Genomic DNA, 24,911 nt, shown 5'->3' with positions numbered 1-24,911 from the left:
TGTACATTGTCTTTGATAACATAATAAATAAATCTAAAATAATAAAAGAATAGCATTTCTAAGGAGTTTTCCCAATATTAATATTTCAATGACTAAGTTTGATGCAGGTAGGATAGGATTCTCTTTTATTTATATACATTGTTACATATGATATTTCCAGATGATTCACTGGATATGGAAATTTTACTATCATACTAAGTATCTTTGACAGAACAAACAGCAACATTTTAATTTCTGGAAGACTAGTACTTTCAAAAAAACTCTTTGTAGTATTTATAGATTACCAACCTTCATGACTTGGAGCTAAAAAGAATATTGAACTGAAATAAAATAAAAATATCAACAACTTGGGTATTTCTTAAACATCATGTTTCCCTTGACAGAAAACCAGCTTCATTCATCTGCACTATTTCCTTTCATTTTTACTAGTTTGGAGTCAGCACTGTAAGTCCCAGCCCTACTTTTTTCGAATTTGATAGGTCACACTGAAAACTGATAAAAGATGCCTATATTTTTCCTGCTACATTTGCAGTGTTGCCAACTGCAAACTTAGAGAAAACAAGAATATAATCCCCATAGCCTTTAAATGGTGTAAAAGTCATGAAGAAGAAAAAGAAAAGTGGGTTATTCATAGCTGACTTGGGACTTTTCAGCCCTGAAACTGTAATTGTCTCACATTCTTCATACTTTGTCTGCAAGTAAAAAAGACAGAAGCTTTGGTTTGAATGCAAGGGGAGAGTCCCATGAAATAGAAAAGTTTTAGTTTTCTTTCAGCCAGAATCCTGAGGCTTTAAGAAAACCCATAAGTAGGGAGACTTGTGATGAAATTGTGAGACCTGGCAACACCTCAATCAAGTTTGTTCTTCATTTCCATTGAAGCTGAAAGGAAAAATGCCAAAACCATACTTCTGGTGCAAAAAGTGATAAACCAGCAGGAAATAGTCTTACCCAGTCAGCTTTTCCCCTGAAATGAAAGACAAGCATCTTGTAAAAGGTCTGCTCAGAGTTCCAGTGAAGTAAAATTGCAAAATCAGCTCTCACTGACTCCAGTGTTGAAATAGTTTGCTCACTTAAGGAGTTCTTCAAGGGAAGAGAGGGTACTCTGCTACCAAATTGAAATTCAGATATTCTTTAGCTTGACAAACCTGTAGCTCTCTAGAAACTGGCAGACACACACACAGATATTTTTTTATTTTCTCCTTACCAATATGAATTTCTGCTACTGGCTTTGCGGTGAAATACTGAAAAGTTATACAGAACATACCGTGCTTCTGTTTATTTTTAACAAAAGCAGAATTTATCAAGCTAAGTTAAATGTTTAGTAGAAGTCGAAGTGAGTTCATTGGGTAAGGGGTATAACAGTGTAAGGGTAAATATGTCACTGCAGTGAAGAGCACATAAGCTGTGTACTCATTATCTTTAAAGCTTTATGGCAATGCTAGTGCCAAGTCATATTTGGCATCACAACATGCTTTTTAAAGGTTTCTTCATCCAGTTCAAGGCCATGTTGCCATCAAAAATGTCTATGCAATAACCTGTGCTTCAGTCCTGTGCCTACCACATCTTTCTCATTAACACTGGCAACTATGCAATCTCAGAACTGTTGGATCTGCTTGCACAGCTGCTTGCACATGAAAATAGTCATGAAAAGAAAAAAAGTTAACATTTAGCTGAATCAGTAAGCTGATTTGGCTCTTTGTTCATCCCAAAGAGCAGAGATGGGGGCAGCAGTGGCACTGGAAAGGCAGGATTACCCTTTCAACAGAAGCATGGTCTTAGAAAAATCTCAAGTTATTCTTTAAATTGGACCTCTACATCACAAGTTTGCTCAGAGTAACAAAGTCTATCTCATTCTAATTGTGCTGCCTTTTCACTACCTTGCACATTAGGAAACTTGTGCAAACTGGACTTCAAAACCAGGGCAGGTGAACTGATATTTCTCTGATATTGTTAGTGTATTCTGTCCGCTTTCTGCAGGTATAAATCTGCTAAGGTATAAATGTGCTAAGCAGAAAGCCCAAGGGCTACATTAATTTTTCTTTCTTATGACTATTTTGTTCTACTGCAGTAAAAATTAATGCAATCATAATAAAAAGTTGTTTGCATAGTACCAGAATGCAGAACTTCAAATTGTCATTTATAACTATGAGATTTTAGGGGGTCATTTACTCATTGCTTTATCTCTACCTGCCTATATCAAATTAATTTTATGTTAAAGACATGATTTCTATTATGAATCAAAGTAATAGTCTGAAATAGTTTCCAACACATGCTTTTGTTACTTACTATACCAGGGAGTTGAATATACTTTATGAAAATCTTAAGCCAGTAAGAGTTTCCATGTCCCAGAGAAAATTCCCCACTGTGTTGCTTAAGACCCAACAAAAAAAAACAGTGCTTGAAAAATTAAGGATGAAGAAAATTCTACAATGTAACATGATGCTTTATGGTAGAACACGAGGCCATTGATCTATTAGTGCAAGCAAAGGCTTAAGGAGTGCTGCTGTGTCTTTTACTTTGTCACTTTGCCAGGAACACAATGGGTGTAGTGAAGTCAAAATTAACTGTATAGTGTAAATGACTTGTCGTGTCCAGATATACACCTGTTTGATGTGAGCAACCAAACACACAGCAGTTCCGAATTACTAGAGGAAAAACAACTGGTTTTTCCTCATCAGAAAGAAATCATACATCTGAGCAATTGCAATCCCTTCTAAGACAAATCCTTTGCTAACCTAGAGAACATGGAAAGGAAATATGGTGTATCTGTAGTTTCTGTCCTTTTTCACTGTATAGCAGGCTCCTGTCTCCCTGCTTTGCCTGTTCCTCTTCACACGGTGTGCAGTTCATAGGAGCAATGTGGGTAAAGCCTAAATGTCTCCATTTACTACTCTCTCTCTGTAAGCCCTCAGTGTGTACTGTGCAAGGCCAAGCAACATGTAAACACCACTCTTTTGACTGAGTTCTGATGACTCTGAAACAGAGAAAACAGTCAAGGTCACTAGATGCTTCACAAGCTGTGAAAGGGATAGTCCTCAATTCCTACCACTACAGACATCCATTGATTTGATTAAGAAGAGAGATTTATTTAAAATTATAAAACAATATTAGTCTAACAGGATATCCAGAGATCTTGCCCAAAGCATGGCCAACTTCAAAGTTACATCAGGTTGCCTGAGGTCTTGTCCAAACTAATTTCGTGTATCTCCAAAGATGGTGGTGACACCACAGCCTCTTGAACAATCACTTTCAGTGTCTCACCACATTAACCATGAAGAAAGTGTCTGTTCTTCCCCAGGGATTCATTCCAGAGAAAGAAGGGATTGCATGAAGCATTACAGCCAAAGAAGAGGGGCAGCACATGTTTTGGCCAGAATGCTGGAGGGACAGGTGGCACCAGAGACATGAAGAAGATGGCCCCCAGGACTGTGAGGTTGTTTTGGTCACTTGCTGGGTGATGGCAGTGGGAACACCAGTGCTATGCAGAAATGGAGGATGATGTCTGGGTCTATGAGAAAGAGAAAAAAAAATCTGAAAAAAAAAGTGATGATGTACAAAGAAGTTGAACACCATTTTTTAAATCTTTTTCGATTCAATTGCCCACTGAGGGCCTGTTGATTTCAATAGAGTAGTACAAGTGATTAATCTGGTTTTTGTGTACAATAAGCCCTATTCTGTAAACAAATAAACATCTGTTTCAGAAAAGTGCTCACCGCATGTTTTATCAAGAAAGTTTTAAAGAGAATGTGAATTGATTTGAAAGGAGCTCAAGAAAACAAGTAACAAAACAAAGAAACAGTCTCTTTTTTTCTTTTAAAAATTTTTGCAGAAATGCTTGCTGAAAATATCCACTTAAAGAAACTAAGGTTTTTTTATCACTAGAAAAACTTCAGCAAAATCTTCTTGAGGCCTTGTGTTTTGCAGCAGAATCAGATGCTCCCTGTGGCAGAACTTCCAAAGTTCTGAATCGATTTTCTTTTCCCTGTAAACAATCAAGTCCCTTTTTGTTTGAAGCATTTTATATCCTGTGCTAAAGAACTCCTCTCATGCACACATTTAAACATATACATGGAGGAATGTGCTGGGAGATTTTGTTTGTTCCTGAGGCCAAAAAAAGGCAATGGTGGAGACAGTCTTAAGTCTTTTGATGTCAGTGATGGAGATTTAAAGGTTACTGGATAAGCTCTGAGTCCCTGTATGAACATCTTAGATCAACTGAAAATGTGTCAAGACCTTTAATGTTTCCTAGAAACTTTAAAACCTCTGTGGATTAGGAAAACCATTCCCTCAGCTTACTTGTTCCCATGGGCAAACACTGTCATCTCAAAATTGCATGACATATGGGACATTACAAGCATTCTAGAGGCTCTAGGCTACTTCCTTCTGACAGTGTAATTTGGACCTCATGGGTGTTAGATGATTATTTAGATTTAATTCCTAGCTTTACCTTCATCATGAATCTTTGCAGAATAAGAAAATGAGACAGATCAATTTTGTACTTATCAGCTGATGCTCCTATAATTTTAGAAGATAGTTAATTTTGACATAGTCTATTCCAGAAATTACATCCAGTCAGGAAACATGGTTTTCTGTTAAGCCTGAGAAAAAAATAATTAAGAGAGGAAAAAAAAATATAATTCTACTAACAGTTTGGATAATCTTTCCCAGTAGTTATCATGCGAGAAATAGAAATGAGAATTGTCAGTCATGATACAATAATGATTGCAAACGTAGCCCAGTGTTGAACTTCAGGTCAAATAGGATTACAGAAATGAAGGAAAAAACAAGTAGGCTAAGAAACATACAACAAAATTTACCAAACAAAATTACACCCAAGTAGGAAAAAGTCATTGTGTGTGATCTTGTTTGTAAAACCAATGCACTACCTTTTGCAAGCAAACTGATTATTATATTTTTCAATTCCAAATACTCTGATCACTTACCCTGGGAGAAAATGCTTGTTGGAACTTGCTGCATTTCTACCAGACTTTTAATTATCCTACTGGGATGCAATTTACAACCCTCCTTTCAGGGTGAGTCTTGGAGGTGCAGTTCCCATTAACATTAATGATGTGTGCATGCTGTGAAGATAGCTATAATCCCTTTGAAAATTAAACACTTGGTGCTGTCAAACATTTTCTAATGCTGCAAATCTGAAGGCATTCAAAATGGGTGTAGGGCTTTCTTTATTTTCCATATGAGTGATTGCAGTATTTTTGATTTCTTTGGATGAACAAAAGATCTCTCTGAGACTGATGTTGTCTGCCAGAAAGAACAGTTATGAATGGGTATCTTGGTTAATGTAGGTGTTCAGAATCTTCAAAAGTCACACCAAAGAGTATCTACACTATATTCTCATTGGAGCTAGTGAAGTTTAGGTGTATAAAAGCATACAAATTTGAACTTTTCAATTTAATTTAAATTCACTACCAGATTGCTGGTGGCCCATTCTGTATTGATATACATTCAGTCGGCAAGAGGACAGTTCTGTGAGTTTCATGAGTGGTGGATAAAGCTGGAATGTTATGCCTTGAGAAAAGAAATTGCTCTGCTTTCTGAGATAAAAGCTTCTCCATGCACTAAGTGCACTACATCTAGTTTTGCTCTCCATGGATATAGCTCTAGCTGAACACAAAAATGATGTAAAAAATTTCAACATCAAATTTGTAGACATGCTCTGCTGGTCTACAATCAAATTAATGCACAGATAATTGTACAAAGAATTGATAAACGTGTTTCAGACAGAGCAGCCTAACTGCAGGCATCCTCTGCCCTAGAGACCTCTGCTTTGTAGCTGAGCCAATATTCAAATCCAGAGAGAGAAAGAAATACAGCTGTAGTACTCACACAGGCAAGCTAGATAACAAAATCAGACATTTAAGAGAAAGAGATACAAACACATCAAGACACAATGTAGCCCTAAAATTAATAACCTTTTTATTTATTATTCAGTTTAACCTTTTTATATATTATTCAGTTACACGTCTGACATGTACATTTAAACTCAGGGGTACTAAGATAAATTCAGAGCCATGGATAAGTGGGTTTCCCAGGTGGGAAAAGCCCTCACACTTGTAGGCACTGCCTGCTCTGCTTCATCTGCTACAGGCAAAGCTGAGGTGACTCCTCTTGAGTTCAGTGCTCTGTCTGCCCTTACCCCACATTCACCCAACAGAATGTAAAGCCTAGCCACATTGATCAGCTCTGTCTTCTTCCAACTGTGCAGTGGTAGTAACTAAGTCCTAGACTTTGCTCATAAGCAGGGAGAGTCTAGGAGTCAGTAGCTACCATCTTAGAATCCAAATGAAGTGTGCTTGAAGGAGATGAATTGTCACAGGTTTGTGCCCAAATTGCCACCTGTTGGTGGTGTGATATAAAGAATAAAATCTTCAAAAATGGCACAAGAGTAAATTTGTCTTGGAAAGAATTTGGCTCAGGCTGCATAAGCTGTTTGTGCTCTTTAGCACTGTTCAATGTTTTGTGAACCATCGGTACATTCTGGGTTATCTCCATTTTAGGTGGCAAAGATGTACGCAGAGTGCATCCACACCGGGTCAGGCTTGGTGCTGTTATTACTGAAGAAAGAGCAAAATTACATGAATCTGTCCTGAGTTCTGATTTTGAATTGGAGCCAAATTCAACACCTCAGTAGAAAAAGATTGTTTCTCACTCTTTATCCGCAGCTGGCACTTTCACTTCCTCACCTCTTCCTGCCGCCATTTGGGAAGAAGGCTCCTCCAAATCACCTTAATTTGAAAAGACCTTTTGAAAAGAAGGAGAGCACATGCAGGTATTACACATCAGGAAGAAACCCACATTATTTTAAGGCTATTTTATGAAAATATGCTCCAAAAATTTCTGAGCATGTGAATTAGGTAAAATATGAAAATGCAGACCTCTGTGTAAAAGAACATATTTCCATGTAAATTACATGGAGTGACGCCAGCTGAGACTTGGGGTTGTCCTCTTATTTAAATATTATATTATTTGTCTTTAAAACAAAGCACAGGGTTTTGTGAGTGGAACTGCAAAGCACTCAAGAATATTTGCATTGCAGCAGGAGGGACTTTTGATTCTGTGATCACTGCCCCTGCCTGCACTCCAAGTTAGTGCTCCTAGAAATAAGGATATAGCCCAAAAGAAAGAAGCACAGAATAGTCCTCTCAGTGAGGTAAGTGCTAAGAAATCACTAATCCACTCTCAGACCTTCACGTGCATTCCTCCAGGAGAGGCCACTCACTTCTGCAAGGACAGGCTTTAAAGAAGGGGATGGGAGTGTACCAGTTGAAAAGTCATTCAGGATCTCTGCAGAAAATTTTTTTCCCAAGCCAGCTGGCTGCCTCCAGATGAACTGCCCACATGGCACAAACCCATCAGGTGCTGCAAGGGCAGTGAGTGCCCATGGCTGTTGGGGCAGCGCCTGGACAGGCCACAGACAGAAGGAGCCACGTGGAGAAGGTGGTAGGAGGCAGTTTGGTGGGCAACGCAGTCCCAAGGACACCTGCAGGGAATTTCCTGAAAGAAGCCTTGGTGGTAATGGAGTGATCTTCCTACACTAGATCTTGCTGCAAGCCTGAAAGTTTAACTGTTTTTTTGGCTGATGAAGCTAATTTTTTACCACATGCACGTATTGTGGTTTTGTGGCAGCTTAGTCAAAGGCTATTGCTATCAAGACAGGTTTGAACACAAGAAAAAAGTGCTAAGAGTTGGACTATGCATTATTTCTGAGCTTCTCTCTACTGCTGAGGCACCTACACATCCCCTGACGACTTCAGGTCCTGGCCCTGGTACTTTCAGGCAGAAAAGGAGACTCCAATCCTGTGGTAATGAATGACCAGAGTTGGCTGTGGCAGATCTAAAGCAGATCCTCCAGCCAAGCCAAGCTATGAGGCTCATCCCTTGCCCTCTTTTCTCTCTCCATGCAACCCTGTCTCATTTTGGCTGAAGGTCACCAGTGAATTACAGCAGGTTTGGTAGTTATGCTGCTGGCAGGATTCAAGGATGGGAGGCTGAAAACACAACTGGACACATGAAAACAAAGCTACTGGGATTATTGTAGGGTCTGGTGACTTGTCCATTATTTCTGGTCTCTAAACTAAAGCTCTTTTTGCAGAGGTCAGTGCATCTAATGGAATATTTTAGGGACTCAACCTGAAAATACCTGCTACTGGCAAAGCAGAGCTACTTTAACTGCAAGTCATCTGCCTCTGCAAGGGAATTATCTGGTGAAGTGTTAAAAGCCTGCATTGCACTGATGACAGATGACAGGAGATTTTTTTTCTCTCCTTCTGAAATACTTGTTTTCTTTTAATGAAAATACTATCAAGACCCATTTCATATATGCAGCAAGGATAGATTCTAAATTTGACGTGTCTTGCTTTTCTGGTCACCCTAGTGTTGGATAAACTTTCACAGGTGTGTTTAACAACAGGGGTAATAACTATCTTTTTTTAAAATGCAAGTGTGTACATGGGAGTGACTTATTTTTGTAGCTTTTGTGGGTCTTTTTGGTAAATAGATATGCTTCTTTTTAATTAGGCAAAATCAAAGAATGCAGTCGTATTTGGAGTATAGGAGGAACTTGGTTCTTTGGATAAACTATTTCCTGTGGATTTCTCCTCTGATTCCCATTGTGGATAATACTTCCACACAGATAAGCTCTACCCTGGTAATAAAGCCCTCATCACATTAGAGAAATTTAATGGTTGGCTAGTGTGGGACTGGGCTTTGGGCAACCATAAAGAAAATGGTCAAGACTGAGCTTGATTTGAAATTCTGAAGGGAACTGATATGGTTGGGCTTCACATTTTGTCTCTCAGCTGAGACTGTTGCATATGGAGGAGTATTTTCTATTTCTTCCAGGCTGAATTAGTGGGTCACAAACACTCGCTGCACCTTTACCTGCATGGTGCACACAGGTGTGTGGACACATAAGGGTAGAACTCAGTGCAGCTAGTCTGTCTGCAATGCAAGGACTTGAAGATCTCTTAGAGCTGATTAGATGAGTTACAAAGAGGTGCTTTATCAAACTTCACATTTGCTTAAGTCATCACCTGACTGAAAAGTTTAATTCGCTCAAGATATGCATGGAATTTGCATGGAAAAAAAAAATCAGAATGCTCGAGATTCTACAGATTCTAGTTGTGTGTGGTTTAGAGTATTCCTCTGCAGCTGGAGAGACAAAATCTGCCCTGTGCACTGACACAACCACATTCACTTACGTGAAGTGACATGGCTGTAACTAATTGGACTAAGCAGGCAAACTTTCACTGCACACAGTGATAAAAGCCAAAGATAAACTGCCTCCTAATATTTCTCCCTGAAAATATTTTCATGGTACCTGGCCTCATTTTAGTCTGAACAATACATTTCTGTCTCTAGACACTAAAAATAGTTCACGTACTAATTAAAAAAAAACAAGCTGTGACAGAAAACAATAAAGGCAAGGAAATGGGAGAGCATTTTTACATAGCCAGCAGCTTTCCTGGCACCATTTCTAGCTATGAAGAGGGTTATTAGCAAGCCCAGAATTATATAAACAATTCCCTCTGCCAGCCAGTGTACACCAGAATCATCATTTACTTTCAAATTATTCAAGTCAGCAGAATTCATCTTTTCATCAGTCCAGTGGAAAGATTGGCAGAGGTTCTCAAAAATGGGATTATGATAAGAAAAAAATTACTCTTTCTCTCAACAGTTCAGTGCCCTAATTTAATAAACTCATAGTTATTCCTGCTTTCTTCATTGACAGAAATGTGTGTTTATTCCTGCTAGCAGAGCATACGCATCCGCTGCAGGAGTGGGAGCTGCATTCTCTGCAAAATGCACCATCATCAAAATCATCCAATAATTCCAAGATGAAGAATCTTTGCTATTGGATGTGATAATTGAGAAAGAAAGAAACTGACTGAGTTTTGGACTGTGGTAATACTGATTACAGTTTAAAACAGCAGGGGAAATCAGCTCTGGATTTAATGAGAAATAAAGTCCCAGCTACTTTTTGCATGAATTTTAATAGTGAGTTTGCGGATGAGCTATTCATCTCTTTGGCTTTATATGCTGACAAAAAAGGAGCTGACTGGGTGCAAATCAGGGCTAATGTTTGCTCTAGGTCTGGCAGAATAGCGTGGCTGCTCAGCGGTAGTGCATGGAGAGGCTGGTGGCTGCAGAGTGAGGGAGCCGAGCCTCGGAGCCCTCCGGCACACCGGGAGGCCCCGGCTCAGTAAATCCTTCAAGATTGCACAACCTTGAACAAGTGAGCAGTCCTATGGTGGTGTTATTATGTGCCTTGGGTTATGCAAGTGCTTAAGTGTTTTGCTGGATAGGTGCCCTAATCTGTCAGTATCTTTTTATCCTGTCTTTAAAACAGTAATAACTATTCCTACATCAGGAAGGAAAATAATTTATTTAGTCATGATTGCAGAAAAGAGGAGGTCTGTAAATACTAAAGAAAATAACTCCAAAGTAGGGGAAACAGGAAAGTGTGGGGAATATCACCCTGGGATGATTATTTGGTAAGAGGCAGTTCTGTTTTGGAAAGTGTTAAACTGCCACCCTCTCTTACTCTGGCTGATCATGTGCCTCTAAAGTGTAAAACTACCTGGGAAACCCTGCAGGAAGATAGCTAACAAACAGGAGTCAAGTGGACTGTGTTCCTCACACATAATGAATAGGTGCCTTCAGATCTCAGCAAAGCCTTTGAAAGCAGTGTCCTATTTGGCCTGAAGAACCAGAACAGATTGTCTGAATAACAGGCTGACTTTCCAGGATCAGGAGTTTAAAAACACATTGGTTCTCCAAATACAGTCTGGTACTCAGCATGTTCCCTCATGAGTGACCCCCGGGGGAATATTTTTCTGAAAATTACTAAGACAAATGAAAATTGGAACATCAGTAACTTTTAGATTATACAGCATTTAGAATCAAGATGAAATAAAAACTAACATAAGAAAATGTACTTATTAATGCACTACTACTATTCCATATGCCAGAGGCTGTTAATTCAGACAGGAGATGTAGCTGTAGCCTGATAGAGCAAGGGGAATGTTCTACCATGTGCACCAGCTGAACCATCTTTAACTGCTGCTGCTGGAAACAGTTCTGCAGCCTTCTGCCCTGGGTTACCTCCTCTTCCTATGCTGGCTCAGGTACTCCATTTCCTTTTGGCTTCCTGAATCTGTAAATGAGAAATTCAGGGGAAAAGACAGAACAAAGATGGCTTCCAGTCCTTACATGCTTAGGCTGGACACACAGATTTGCCTGATTTTTTCTGCATGGAAGCTCAACAGCAGCTCTGTGTTCATCACACTACTTGGACATTTCTTCAATAACTTACAGGGAGGGTGAAGGCCTTTAAAAATCAGATGAAAATATCCTGATAGATAGTTATTCTATATTTCCATTAGCTTCTCCAAGTCAAACAATTTTGTGCACCATTACCAATCCCAACGAAAAATCAATGGTTGTAATTGAGATGCAGCAAGCCAATGCATCTCCCATGACCCATGACAGACTTGTGCCTGACAGGCCTGCCAAGGTAAAGTGGATGCACAGCAAATGACCTCCCTCAAATACAGCCAGGTATTCAACCTGCCCTCTTAGGAGTGATTCAATGGAGAACAGCTCAAGCTAGTCATTGAAAGAGCATCATGACTTCTGTATAATATCATGGACCATGAAACCCTCTTTCATGTATCCTTTGCTGTGTTTCTATACTGCTTGATCATTAGTGAAGAAAAAATAATCCTTATTTCTCTTACATACAAAATGTTGCTACTTCTTTAAGCTGTCAGCTACACTAGCAAACACCATGATTTGGTAATCCACCTTAGCAGGGATTAATTGCTTATCAGGAAAAAGTCCACTTTTCCAGAACAATGGGAACAAGGGCCTTATATGACAAATGACCTTGTAGCTGACTGTGGGGCTCTTGGGAAGCCTGGCCCTGTGCAGCAGGATAGAGACAGCCTGTAGCCTTTGTAGTTACAGCAGTCACCATGTTGTCTCAATGTAAAATGCAAGCAGGTTGCTTTCGGAAGGGTATTTCTCTCAAATAAATAAAGCTGTGTGCAAACATGAGTCTGAAAGAAAAAGAAATGCCCTGCAGGATTTTTGAAGTCCTCTCAGTTTGATGCCATTGGATTAACCTCCCTAGCAGCAGAGAAAAATTAGCTCTATTTGTGCAAGTTTGGACCTTGCAGATGGTTTGCTAGTGTGGAGGTGTGGTCATGTGGAATGCTGGTGGCTGGCAGATAATATATTTGTAAAAAGACTTTGAAGTTTACTTGAATAGACCTTACATCAGGCACTCAGAATCACTGCAGTTGTCAGTTCAACTTGAAAAAATAAGAAAGGCTTTTTACTATCAAACACGTATTTTGTGCCTAGTCTGAAGCTTTTCCCACTTGCAGGTGCTTTCAGTCTTCTACCTACTGTTAATGTGTGCCACAGGAATAGACAGAGAGTAAAAGCTTGGCTCTGCTTTACATTCTTTATATAGACAAAATGTAAACAATCATGGTAAATAATTATACTGGTAAGCATAGTAAATAACAGAGACCAGTTCTCATTCTAATTACGGTTGGAACACACTTGGCTCAGTTTTGTATTTGTGACATTTAAACCAGGGAGAACTCCATGTAAGGCAATGGGGACACTTGGATTGGAAATAAAACAATGGAACAAAACTCACTGGAACTGTATACATGTTTGAAAAACTTACTTAAAAAAATGTTCACAGTCTTGGTTTCTTTTCCCCTCTTTAGTTTGGGAATCTGAGTTTAGAGATTCCAAAGCTAAAATAGAGCAGAAATGGAGAGAAAAATGGCTGACAACTTGAGCTTGATCATGGTTTTCAAAATCTCAGAGCCAACAGCAACACCTGTTTTTGAGAGGACTACAATATAATCCTTAGATTTCTCCTTACCTCTGGGATTAAGAAGTATTTTGGCATGAAGTGCACATGTGGAACAGATGCCTGATGACCTCTGCTCCATGCAATGCTCCTCTGCGGCTTACAAGAAAAAGTAAGGACTCTGCATGTTCCCTAAGCTTACCTACATGTGCATTTTAAATCTCTGCTTTTCTTGTAAAGTTATTTGCACGACAAAAAGATAACCAACAGCAGGCACTGAGAAACACCTACTTTCTGTGGACCATTTAATGTCAGACTGAAAAGAAATCTCTGCCTGTTTTGATGGAATTGCCTATAAGGGTTTATATGCTGAGTCACTGCTGAGGGAACATCTCTGTGTTTCTTTGTCCTTCTTAGTTACCTACTGCTACTCCTAATAGAAAGAAATTAACTAAAAGAAAAAAAACCACAAAGTATTTGCTGGAACAAACTGGGTGAGCTTGTTCTCTCCTTTAATTAAGATTTCTTTTTTCCTGGTTTCTCTGAAGAATCTGCTTTACTGTGTCCAGTAGAACTGATAAGATTTTTCATTTGTATTCTGTTTTCTTTTACTGGACTATGCAGACATATTTTCTTGTTTTTTCTGTAAACACATCCACTAGGAGAAAGCCCCTCTTTGACCTGTTCTGGACTCATCCAAGTTTTATTGACTCATCCTTTCAGCATAAGTCCTCTGCACACAATTTATCCACCTACAAAGGTAGTTTCTACTACTATTTGCTAATATTTTGCCTTTCAGGGGAAGCACAGGAATACAATAAATGAGAGAAAAACATAAAGGTGTTCCTTCTCTCACACTGCTTTTACCAAGGCAGGTTGCACGTCTTGTTCTTCTCTCACTCACCCCAGGAACTCCCCCAGCATTAGCTATTCAGGAGTTCAAGTTTTAGGCTGGCATAATGCCAGCAAATTCATTAGTGGCACACTGGATAACAGATCAGACCCAATCCTCGGGGATTTAAACAACATTTTAACAGTAATATTTGATGGCTAGAAGAAATTAAACTCTGTCTGGCCTGAACTGTCTCAGGGGGTCCAAGTACCCCCATGTAGTAGATAATATAATAAACTGTTACCTCCCCTCGTAGGCAGCTTTGGGAGACCAGATGTCTCTTGCTTTAGTAGCTATCTGCAAATTGAAGTGTGCAAAGCTAACATATTTTTGCAGTCACCTCACTACTTACTTTTGGGATTTGACTTTTGGCTAAAATTATCAGGTTCCATTAATCCTGAAAACCTCAGCACTGAAGTGAACTGAAAACCAGAATCCAAACCTCTTGTTACTAAGAAGTTACTTGGGAATCCACCTCGCCTTTCTTGTGCACCTGCAAGAACAGCTTCTTTTGTTTGTTCTGGAAACAGATTAAAAAAAAAAAAAAAAAAAAGAACAAAAATGAAAAATGTAACACACACAAATGCTGTGTGGGAAATGAGAAATGAGAAAGTGCCTGTACCAATAAACCATGGATAGTGGCACCAGGTCGTTCCCACCCACGGGGCTGTGTGGACACGGCTGGGGTTGCCCTGGAACAGCTTTGTGGGTCACTGTGATGTGAGTCAGCACTGCACACGGTGTGGCTGGGCCGCTCACAGCTGTGCAGGACACTGCTGGTTGGGACACTGCCGTGCCTATCGGTCCTGTGCAGGACACGACAGTGTGACACCACTGTGAAGGACATTGCTCTGTGGCATCACGGCATGGGACACTGCTGTGCAGGACATGGCTCTGTGGGAGGGACATCAGTACGTGAGGCACTGCTGTGGGAGGTCACTGAGTGTGGGACACCCTCTTTCATGAGGGGGACATTGCTGTAAAGGTTGTCAGCATGTGGGAGACACTGCCATGGGGAGGACATTGAAGTCATCACTATGGAAGTCCCTGCAGTGGGATATAGCAGTGTGGGTCATGGTGTGAGGGCCATCCCTGGGCAGGACATCACCACGAGGGTCATACCTGCGGGAGTCCCGCAGTGTGGGACATGGTTCCTGCTGTGCTGTATCCATCCTGATACAGAACATCGCGGTGTGGGACATCGCCAGCCGTCCTGCCATGCGGATCCAGCGGGAAACACCCACCCACCACCTGGCAGGACACCCCGGGGACACGCGGGTGTGTGATTTCAAATTTACGAGATTTTTAAATTTACCGGAGTTTTAAAATGCACGCTGCTGCTGCCCCCGCACCCCGAAGTTTCGCCGCCGCAGCTGTGCCGCTGCCCGACCGAGCAGGGCCGGGCCGGGCAGGGCAGGGCCGGGCCGCGCCGGCTGCCCCCCCGCCCCCGCCGGGCTCCCGCCCAGCCCGCCCCGCTCTGCTCCGCTCTGCTCCGCCGGGGGCTGGCGGCGGCCGCGGCGCGCAGCGGTGGCGGGGCCCGCACGTCGGGGCGGCGGGGCGGTGATCGGTGTGGCGGCGGCGGTCGGTGTGGCGGTGATGGGCAGCACGGCGCTGTCGGGAGCGCTGTGGCTGGGGCTGCTGTGGGCCGGGAGCGGGGCCGGGGGCAGCTGCCAGGGAAAGTGCTGCCAGGGCCGGGACGCCACCTGCGTCGGCGAGGGCTGGAGGGAGGGAGGCGGCTACGGGACCTGCTACTGCGACGGAGGCTGCCGGCGAGCCGGGGACTGCTGCCACGACCACGGCCAGGCGTGCCCGGGTAGGTGCGTCCGGCCCCGGCCCTGGCAGGGGGTGCGGTGGCGGGCGGCCGGCGGGACCCCGCGGCCCAGCTCTGGCCCTGTCCCCGGCCCGGGAGCTGCGTGCCGGGGCTTCGCGGGATGCGGGTTTAGCCGCGTTCGTGCGGGCATGGGCTCAGGGCTGCGAGGGGGACAGATTCCTCCCTTCCCAGCCGGGCACCAGGCTGGCTCAGGAAGGGAGACGGAGACTTTTCTCCCGCTAGAGAGAAAAGATGTCTGGATCAGCTGTAGTACAGTGACAGTCTGAAGTCATTTTCCCTCTAAAATATGTTACTTTTCACTCAGGCAAGTCCCAAACACAGATTTATTGCAGGGGGGATGTCCGATTGCGGAGACAGCGGGGAGATTAATTCAGCACCCCTGTGTCTCTCAGCTGATCCCTCACATCCTGACAAACAAACATCAGTGAAATAATTGGGGAAGTCCCCACGGTGAGGTTTTGTCCAGGAGCATGAATCCGCAGGAATTTACTGTGAAGGCAAAGGCTTTAAAATGAGCACAGGAGCATGAGTGAGAGGGTCCTTTGCCAGCCCTCGGGGGATGGCAAAGCCTCCCAGTGAGCAATGGCAAGGAGGGAAAAGTATCCCAGTTCTACCAAACTGCGTCTGCTTTGTAGGTATTCACAGTGCCTCTTTCTGTGGGTTTTCTACCCTTTGCAGTCTTCACAATTTGAAGACCTCTCTGTGCCTGGGATGCAGGACACAGACCTTGCTTTGCAGGTGCAGTATGAGTACTCGGTCAGCTTAATGTCTCTTCCCAGCTGGCTGGATGCACGCCAGTCTCAGCCAAAAAGTCATGAGCCTCTGCTGCACAGTCCTGCTAATTAGGGTGTATTTAGCAGGCTCAGTGCCATGCTGACATAGCCACATAGCTTTGAGACCCAAGTTGGCTTACATCTGCCTGGACTTGGAAGGGAGAGTACAATTCTCAGATGGTGTAGACCCATCCTGAGGGGTGTAGAACTGCACAGAAGAACTCAGCAGAGCAGAACTATGACCCCAGGTCTCTAGAAGGAGCATGGTCAGCTCCTCCACAGCTAAATAATCTCCCTAGAGTAACAGAAGGGAAAAAAATGCACCACAAAGTAAGACAGAAGGTAGCATTTTTGAAATCAGCATTTTTCAAATAGATTGTTCTTTCATTCAGGAAAGTCACTAGAGGGAGAACTGTCAAGATGCTTGTCCTACAGCCACAGCATATTGCATCTTTTCAGTAAATAAAATTATTTTTATTATTTAAGCATAAAAGGAGAGAGTTGATGAACATGCATAGTGTTAGCATTAAAACAGAGCTGAAATCCTTCAAAAAGAAGCTCAAGATTGTGCTTGAGAAATTCTAGTTTGAACACTTTCATTACCATGACTTCTCTGGCACCTGATGATGCCCTGCTGTTACCAAGATTTTTTTTTTTTTTTTTTTGTCTCAGGCTCAGGGTTAATTGCCTCGAAAGGCATTGTATGTCTACAATATAAGCACACCACACTTGCACCCTGTGTGGGGGTTGGTGCCCTAGATCCAGTCAGGAAGATGAGTCCCAGTGGAGTCTCCCTGTCTCACTGCCTCTCCTGCACCAGAGTTGGAATTTGCCAGTCTTTGGTGGCCCAGTTCAGGGAGCTAAACTCACAGGGAACTATTTCTGTTCTCCCTTTTGCCTGTTTCTGCCTGGTTTGACTCCTGCACTGCCTCACTGCCCAGCTGTGCGAGCACCAATGTAAACACAAACAGAGGGAGCAGCTCATTTTGCATTCATGGGTGTAGCATGGGAGGGCAGAATTTTGGCAGCCTGGCAAGGTGGTCCTAGAATTCACACATCCACAATTCTAAATTTATGAGAAGTTGTTCTTTTAAAGGCAAATTATCATATATACTCTCTATGGCAAGTAGTCATTAGCTTGTATTCTGTATAGACAGAAATTCTAAATAGTTCCAGTGGAAGTTTTTATTGATTTACACAAGCGTGGCTGAAAATGTTAGATTCATTTTTATTCCCATTGGGTGTTGAGGTCTCCCCATAGAGTCTTGTTAAAATCTACGTGTTTAATGACACCAGGGGTGTTCCCTGGCATAGTTCATTGTTTTAAATGTAGAGTTCAAAACTGTAAAATGGAAATGTGAAGAAAGGGGATCAATGATTCTCATGCTACTGCTTGTTTGTCAACCTGTTCACAACCCATGATTTCAGCGCCTGCAGAAATGACATTTCATCCTCTGGGGAAAGTTTAAAGTGCCGCAAATGTAAGTAATCAAGAGATGGTAGGATGCAAGAGATGCTAGGAATCATACAACCAATGCTCCAAAATAAAAGAAACCTCCGAAAGAATGAACATCCTAAAGCTGCCAGCAGCAGGGTTAAATTATGTCATGTCTAAAAATTGTTGTAGGTTTGGTACTTTATAAATAGATGGCTCAGCAGAAGTTCATGGACTGCTGAACCCAAGTTCAAGAGTTTTAAAATAAACTTCTTTATAGTTCTAACAATGAAGAATATTTTTGAATAAATGGAGAATATTTTTGAAGAAAGAATATTTTTGTACATAGCATTTTAAATTAGAACTACTGTCCAATGAGAAAGCCTGAGAAAGGAATCAGCTCACCATTTGAATCAGTGGTTACTCTGAGAAAGCTGGAGATCCTTACATATTACAGTATATGTTGTGCAATGAGCATACTACTATCCTCCATTTTTCTTTTTCCAGAGATGGGGAAAAATTAAATAGACTTTGACTCAGAAATCAAAGATTTCTGAGGATCTGTGTTTCATAGTGCTGCAAATGGAGACAAAACCAAAGTTTTTGCTGCTCGAGCTGTCTTTCATAAAATAGTAATGTGTTTTTTCTGTGATTTTTTTTTCTGCGATTTTTTTTTTTTTGAAATTTCAAGTGTTGCATTAGCTTCCACATTTTGGTAGGTACCTGAGAACAAATCCCTTCCTTCAGTTTCCTTTGACTTGCATCCTCTTTATTGTTTCCAGGAATCACCATTAAACATATTTAAAATCATCGTGTTAACTAAGCTGAGCAAATAGCAGCACAGAGAGGGATCTATGAAGATGTAGCTATGGATCCCTAATACTTCTTTTAGTGTGTCAAGAGATGGCACCATTCCTTTTATGTCAGCTCATGGACCCAATCTCTGTCATGCTGAGGAATTTGACATCTTTCCAACAAGGCACAAAATCAATCCACTGTCCCTTAACAGTTTTTGGGTGCTGACTGCAAGAGTGACATTATTATCTCACTGCCTAAATTCCATTCTAGCAACCCAATATTCTTATTTTTCCACATGACTAGGGCAATTCATCCTTCTTACTCTAAGTCTTGATAGCCATAAAATTAGCATGTATTTCTGCAGATGACCAATATTTAACTGTCAGCTTGGTTTGATTCCAGTAAGACATGAAGTCATCGCTTTATTTGTTATGCACTTAGTCCCTTTGGGAGTTTCTTCATGGAAAATTTGATGTTAGACTGATGTTATCTGCATATCAAGGTGCTAATATGGGATTAAAGTTCTGTGGAAATTCTTGTTTATGCAGGTCATTCATGCAGCCAACTTGGAAGAGAATCAATAGATAAGGAAACAGGCTGGATAGATACTGTCCTTTGGATACTTGGGTAGAGCTAGGATGTGTGATCAGACATTGAAATCTGTGCTTGCACCATAAATCAAGTGGAGTCAAGGACTGTGTGGTGCAGTGTCAGGTGTCTGCATGTGCCAAAGGGGGCTTTTTCTGTGATTGTCCAGCACAAATCATACTCAGGAGCTGTCTGGGAAGGTGTTCCTCAGTAAGTAGAGGAAAACACCAGAGAGTATGAATTGTTGAGCAGGATGGACAACTGGTGTCCCAATACCCAGGGCAGCCCTGTGATTCAGTTTCAGTGGAATTTCTTAGGGCGTGGGATGCAGTGTCCTCAGCCACAATACACCTGGTGCTGTCAGGGCTCTCAAAAGTGGGTGAGTTTGGTCACAACAGCTGGTGCACAGTGAGAACAGAGGAAGGGAATTGTAGTAAAGTGGTAAGGACATCTGCCAAATAGCCTCTTTCAGAGGTTTTAGAGGTTTTATCTGCTTTATGATATTGGTAAGAGTCCAAGAAATTAGAGATGTAATGACAGAGCAGACACTGCAGTTTTTATGTTTTATGAGAAGAGTCACAAACCTCTAGGAGGTTATCATATTCTACTCTTCCTTCCCAGTGTCTTGTACTGGCAGAATCCCAGAGGGCATAAAATATTTTCCTGAAAGACTAGTTTAGTCCCATCACTTTCCTGCAACACTGATACAAAGATGTGACTAGTGGTTAAATGTAAAGCTTCTTGGGGATTTAAATTGTAATCCAGAAATGCAGAAAAAAAATTGAAAGCATGTGATATGTTCCATAACAAGCTAATGAGAAATAGCGCACCTGGGAAATGAAAAGTTTTATTTAACTAAATAATGAGAAGCCTGACCCAGAACAATCCAGAACCAGTTTAAGATAGCCCACCTATTGATGATAATGTGTATTTTGTACCATTCTCTAACCTGGAGCACCTACTAGGTGGCCTCCAGGAAAAAAGGCTACTGGGAATGGATCACCAGTCAGATTAAATGTCCTTGTAGGCCACAAATTGAGGATGACTCGTGTAGGGAAATGATTGCTTGTCCTCAGAGAACTCTTCCACTTGATGGATACCCATGTGCGAGACATTTTTCTTATCTACTCTTTCATGCTTCTCCTGGCATGGCTGTGCAGATTTGAAGCTCCCAAATGGAGAGGCTGTGTTTGTTCCATCAGTGAGCATCCAGAGATCATCTTGATCCAACCCCTCAGGGCTCAGCCTGCAGTGAAGCTTTGAAAAGCTGTAGTATTCATTCTAACTGCTAGGGAAAGGGAAAATTTTTAGGTTATACAGTTTTCAAAAATGGACTTGGTGTTCCTGGAGAGGAGGCTGAGGAAAGCAAGTTCGTGAAGGTGTAAAATGGCTGTATGTTCTTTACAGTTGCATATTGTTTTAATGGGGAAATAAAGTGAAGACTTCTGTGTTATGTAGCTTCTCACTCAGGAATAAGGTATCTATCACCTGTTTTTGTATTCTGGGAATGACACCACAAAACCTTTCTTCCCTCCCTGAGGGAAATGCAGTTTCTTGTAATTCAAAGTTTACTTTAGAAATAATGGTACTTTCCCCAGAATTTTTGACCAAGTTCAGAGGAAGTTTGTGATCCATGAGAACTGAAATTAAAATATCCAGTGGACTGTTCTGTAGTTGGATATGAACAGGACCTGTGTTAAAACAGGTGGCAGTGGATACAGTAAGTGTTGAAGAAAAATTAGTTAGAAATTGATCTGAAGGGAATCAAGCAAGCTGCTGTTTAATGTTGCAGCCTTTAAGCAAAATGTAGTGGTGTAGGAGCTGCCAAGGAATGTCAGACCAGTCTGGTGTAGGTAATCTGTGAACTGGTCTCCTTTGAGGCTAATGCTTCATGCTTCAGAAGAGGGTACAGAAGAGCCCCACAGCTGTTTCTTTGTGGACAAAGGATGGAATAGGGAGCCAAGCATTGCAAGCATTTGTTTGAACTTTCAATTTGAGTATGCAAAATCCTGGAAGAGCATTCAAACCCGTATAAATAAAATTAGAAAAGAAAAAGTAAAAAAACCCAAACCAAGCAAAAAGCCCCTCACAATAGTCTTATTATCTCCAGCTTTTGAGAGCAGTTAGGATAAAACAGAAGTCCTGACCACTGATAATATTTTAATACTGCTTTGCAGCTATTCCCTGTATTGTGGGGGAGTGGAGTCATTGGAGTGGCTGTGCAGAACAATGTCATCCTGGGCTGCGGGTCCGTCGGCGCTATGTGCAACAGGAGCCTCACAATGGTGGGGAACCATGTCCAGCTCTGGAGGAGAAGGCTGGCTGCCTGGAATACCTGACTTACCAGGGGGAGGACTGCGGCCACGAACATGGTATTTTGAATTTCATCTCTCTGCTGTATATTGTGTCCATCACAACCATCATAAATTTTACTGATGTCAATGAACAGCAAAAAAACCAAGCATCTATCTGCAGTTAGCTGGTTAAAATTATAATTTAGAACTTTCTGCTGTCATATTGCTTTTTATTCAATAATTTGTTTTTCTACTCTGTCTTTTCTTAATTTCAGTTAAGCAAGCAACTAAGCTGTGTGCATTCCTTCAGCTGATCAAAGTATCAAATTACCTCTGTGCGAAGTTAGAACACAAATTCACTATGAAACAGGAAATAGTACTCCTTGTGGGATTCCAGTACATCCTCTTTCCTCACTGGCTAGATGGCATGCATTATTAGATTTTTTTTTTTTCTGAATAAAGAGAGCTTAGCTGTAGGGAATGGGGTTGAGGTCCAGTGTTGCCAACATTTTATCACTTTTTCAATAAAGTGAGCCAGCATCGCCATCCACAAGCTCCTGATTCATTCACCCACTGTTACAGGAATTGCAATATGACTCAGCTGTGCCTTGCTGTTTTACCATAACTGTTTTTTTCCTCAGTCCCTGCTTTCATAACTACCTCTGAATACGGTAAAGAAAGAAAAAGACGAGCAGCATCTTCTCTCTGGCCTTCAGACAAAGAAGCAGCAGGGTAATCTATTTGTCATATGTATGTGGGTCATCTTGTTCAGTAGAAAACAGCTGTCTACAGAGAAAAATGTAATTAAATTTGCAATCATTAAACAATAAGCTATAGCTTGTACTGGTTTTCTCTCCCGCAGCTTATTTGCATGTTCTAGATATTGTTTATTACTTGCTAATTGTCCTGAATTAGACATTGGGATCATGGCAGGTCTGATGATAGCTGCTTTTGAAAGCCAGCAGTAAACAATGCTAAAACAAAGCTGAATGTATCCTAAGTGTAAGTCTGAGAAATTAGATGTAGGTCTCTGAACAACATGGGCTGAATGGGATTGGTCTCAAGAGACCTTTTTTTTTAAACTGTTTGACACAAACAGTAAGAAATTTTGTTTAGTTACCAGTAGAGATGGTAATGAAGTATAAATTAGGCTATTACTGGGTCTGTAATGCCCATAATGTTTTGTCCTCTGCTATTTGTCCTAGAACAATAAAACTCATTGATATTCTTAAAGTCTCTCTTCCATTTTCTTTCAGCAGCGTAGAAGAAAAAATATGGGTTACTGAGATCTGTTTTTCATAATTTAGGAATACAGAACACTACCAGAAAGTGAGATTATACATAAAACACTGGACTAGGGCATAGAATGAGAAATAGTTTTCATAATGTTTTTAAGAATCCACTGATTGGGTTAGGGTCAGAAGATTTGTTAGCAACGACGACGTCTAACTTGCACCACCCTTACGATATGTAAGTCCATTCAAAGTGCCTACTTAGCTCATGCTTGATCTCTCATAATTTGGTGCTTTTCCTCCGGAGCAGATACTGCGTGGAGTTCCGGACGGAATCCCTTTCCCAGCACTGTGCTTTGGAGACGCGCCCGCACGCGCGCTGGATGCGGTACCTGCGCGAGGGACACACCGTGTGCGTGGCCTGCCAGCCGCCCGCCATGGGCCCGGCCACGCGCCGCTGCTCCGGGGACGGCCACGGCGCGCACGGGTGAGCCACACCCAGCGCAGCTCAGACTGCTCAGGGTATCTCATTAAGAGATGCATTCAATGGATCTAAAAGATGGAACAGCTCAAACCGTTTGAAAAGCTCAGAAGGTTTTATCCTTTCGCTTCTCACAGAAATTGCTTTTAAAACCTCGATAAAATTGGGAAGTCATTTTAACATAAGAGTTTAATGCTTTATTCACTATTGTGAAGAAGTGGTGGAATTTGTGTAGTGGAAGAGGACTTTTTACAGCTGTGTGCACTTTTACTTAAAAAAGTTATTTTCTGCCATAGTCCAAATCTGACTGCAGATTTAACAGTGGTGGATTGGTACTCCCCTCAAGCATATAATACCTGGTTTTTAGAAAAGTAATTGTGAAAGCAGATATTTATTATTAAAGCAGATATTTATTATTCAGAACTGATTTTTATTTGATCCATACATTTATTAATATGCATATTACTTAATACCTGTACAACCAGCTGCTCAACCCACCATCCTGGATATTCCACTTAGTAATAGAATGTCTGCTCCAGAAAGCATTTTAAGAGCTAGATGAGTTTAGTAAAGTCTTACATGATTAAATCTTCTGACATTTTATACAACACAATCCAGTAACACTAAATACACAGCTTTACTCCTCTAATTTCATATTTATTCTCATTTCAGAGATAAAATCTTACACTGGGAAGCAATTGGCAACTCTCAGTGCCAAGGAACCTGGAAGAAGATCCGGCAACTGGACCACTGTTCCTGTCCCCTGGTGCATAGTTTTATTTTTACATGAAAGTTTAAAAGGCCTTTAAAATTGCAACAAAAAGTCTAAGAAAATTAACACCAATGCCAAGAAACCTATATATTTCTGCTGCATTTCTGGAGCCTTAACAAATTTTAAATGAGTCGGGACTTCAGCAGAATCATTTCAGGAAATTCTCTTTGCCTTAATACAAAATGCAAAGACTGATCTCTGTATTAGAACACTAGAAGCATGTTACCGTGTTTCTCTTTTGTAATTAAAGAGCTAATGTTTCTAACCATAGTAGTTGCTTTCCTTTAGTTCTCCATCTTTACTGGCCATAGCCCTGTCTCCAGGCAATGCTCCTACTCAGTAGTGAGCCAGCCAAATATTTTCAAGTCTGAGAATAGTTACTGTCAACATTTAAGAGCAAGGGTGAATAAAAATGAAGTTTTTGAAGGCTAAAACTGATTTTAGTTTAGGTACTTTGTTCCTCTCCAGTATCATCTAGACAATTTTTTACACTATAATTGTGTAAGTATTCTTCCTCTACCCTGCAGTTTTCACGTTCAGCCTTCATGAAGACATAGACCTAGACAGCATTGTTAAGGAATTGGTCTCCTCAGAACTTCATGTCAGTAATACACAGTGTAACTTCTCTGGCAGATGAACTTAGACAAGACCTTGTGACTAAGGCCTTGGCTAAGAGTAAAAAAATTACTTATTACTAGTTAAAAATGCTCATCTGCAATGATTAACACATGAACCTGCAACAGCTGAGCACAGGCAAGACTGCTATGCAGGTGGAGAAAATTTCCTGGTAAGACAGGCAGCATCTCCATGCGACATAAAGACTTACTAGGAGAAGCCATAGAGTCTCAGCCAGAATGAGGAAGGTGATCTGCTTGAGGTTCTGTCCACAATAAATGTGTTGTGAAACAAACCTTTAAACTGCATTTTACTATCTTATTGTAATGAATGCAAGCCTCCAAAAC

At 41.3% G+C, this 24,911-nt stretch overlaps 2 protein-coding genes across 2 annotated transcripts in view; both read left to right on the top strand.

Annotated features, from left to right (window-relative positions):
• Positions 1-24,911, top strand: part of RPL7 (ribosomal protein L7) — a 100,693-nt gene that overhangs the window by 57,405 nt on the left and 18,377 nt on the right. The gene's annotated exons all lie outside the window — the stretch shown is intronic.
• SBSPON (somatomedin B and thrombospondin type 1 domain containing) lies at positions 15,327-24,214 on the top strand. The gene is made up of 5 exons (XM_063170315.1): positions 15,327-15,558; positions 21,348-21,542; positions 22,106-22,196; positions 23,007-23,183; positions 23,850-24,214. Exons 1-5 carry the CDS (start codon positions 15,342-15,344, stop codon positions 23,965-23,967), a joined length of 798 nt encoding a protein of 265 aa, XP_063026385.1. The 5' UTR covers positions 15,327-15,341; the 3' UTR covers positions 23,968-24,214.

Source organism: Melospiza melodia, chromosome 1, assembly GCF_035770615.1.
Source record: "Melospiza melodia melodia isolate bMelMel2 chromosome 1, bMelMel2.pri, whole genome shotgun sequence".
In the NCBI taxonomy this organism is placed as follows: Eukaryota; Metazoa; Chordata; class Aves; order Passeriformes; family Passerellidae; genus Melospiza; species Melospiza melodia.
Note: the sequence above shows the minus strand (reverse complement) of the source record. Positions and strands in the feature narration are given on the sequence as shown.

What these genes read in the sequence shown, in the direction of transcription:
- SBSPON (XM_063170315.1), top strand. Translation starts at nt 15,342, where the DNA reads ATGGGCAGCACGGCGCTGTCGGGAGCGCTGTGGCTGGGGCTGCTGTGG. An exon ending in CCACGGCCAGGCGTGCCCGG is followed by an intron (nt 15,559 to 21,347) that starts GTAGGTGCGTCC and finishes ACTGCTTTGCAG; the next exon opens with CTATTCCCTGTATTGTGGGG. An exon ending in GACGGCCACGGCGCGCACGG is followed by an intron (nt 23,184 to 23,849) that starts GTGAGCCACACC and finishes TTCTCATTTCAG; the next exon opens with AGATAAAATCTTACACTGGG.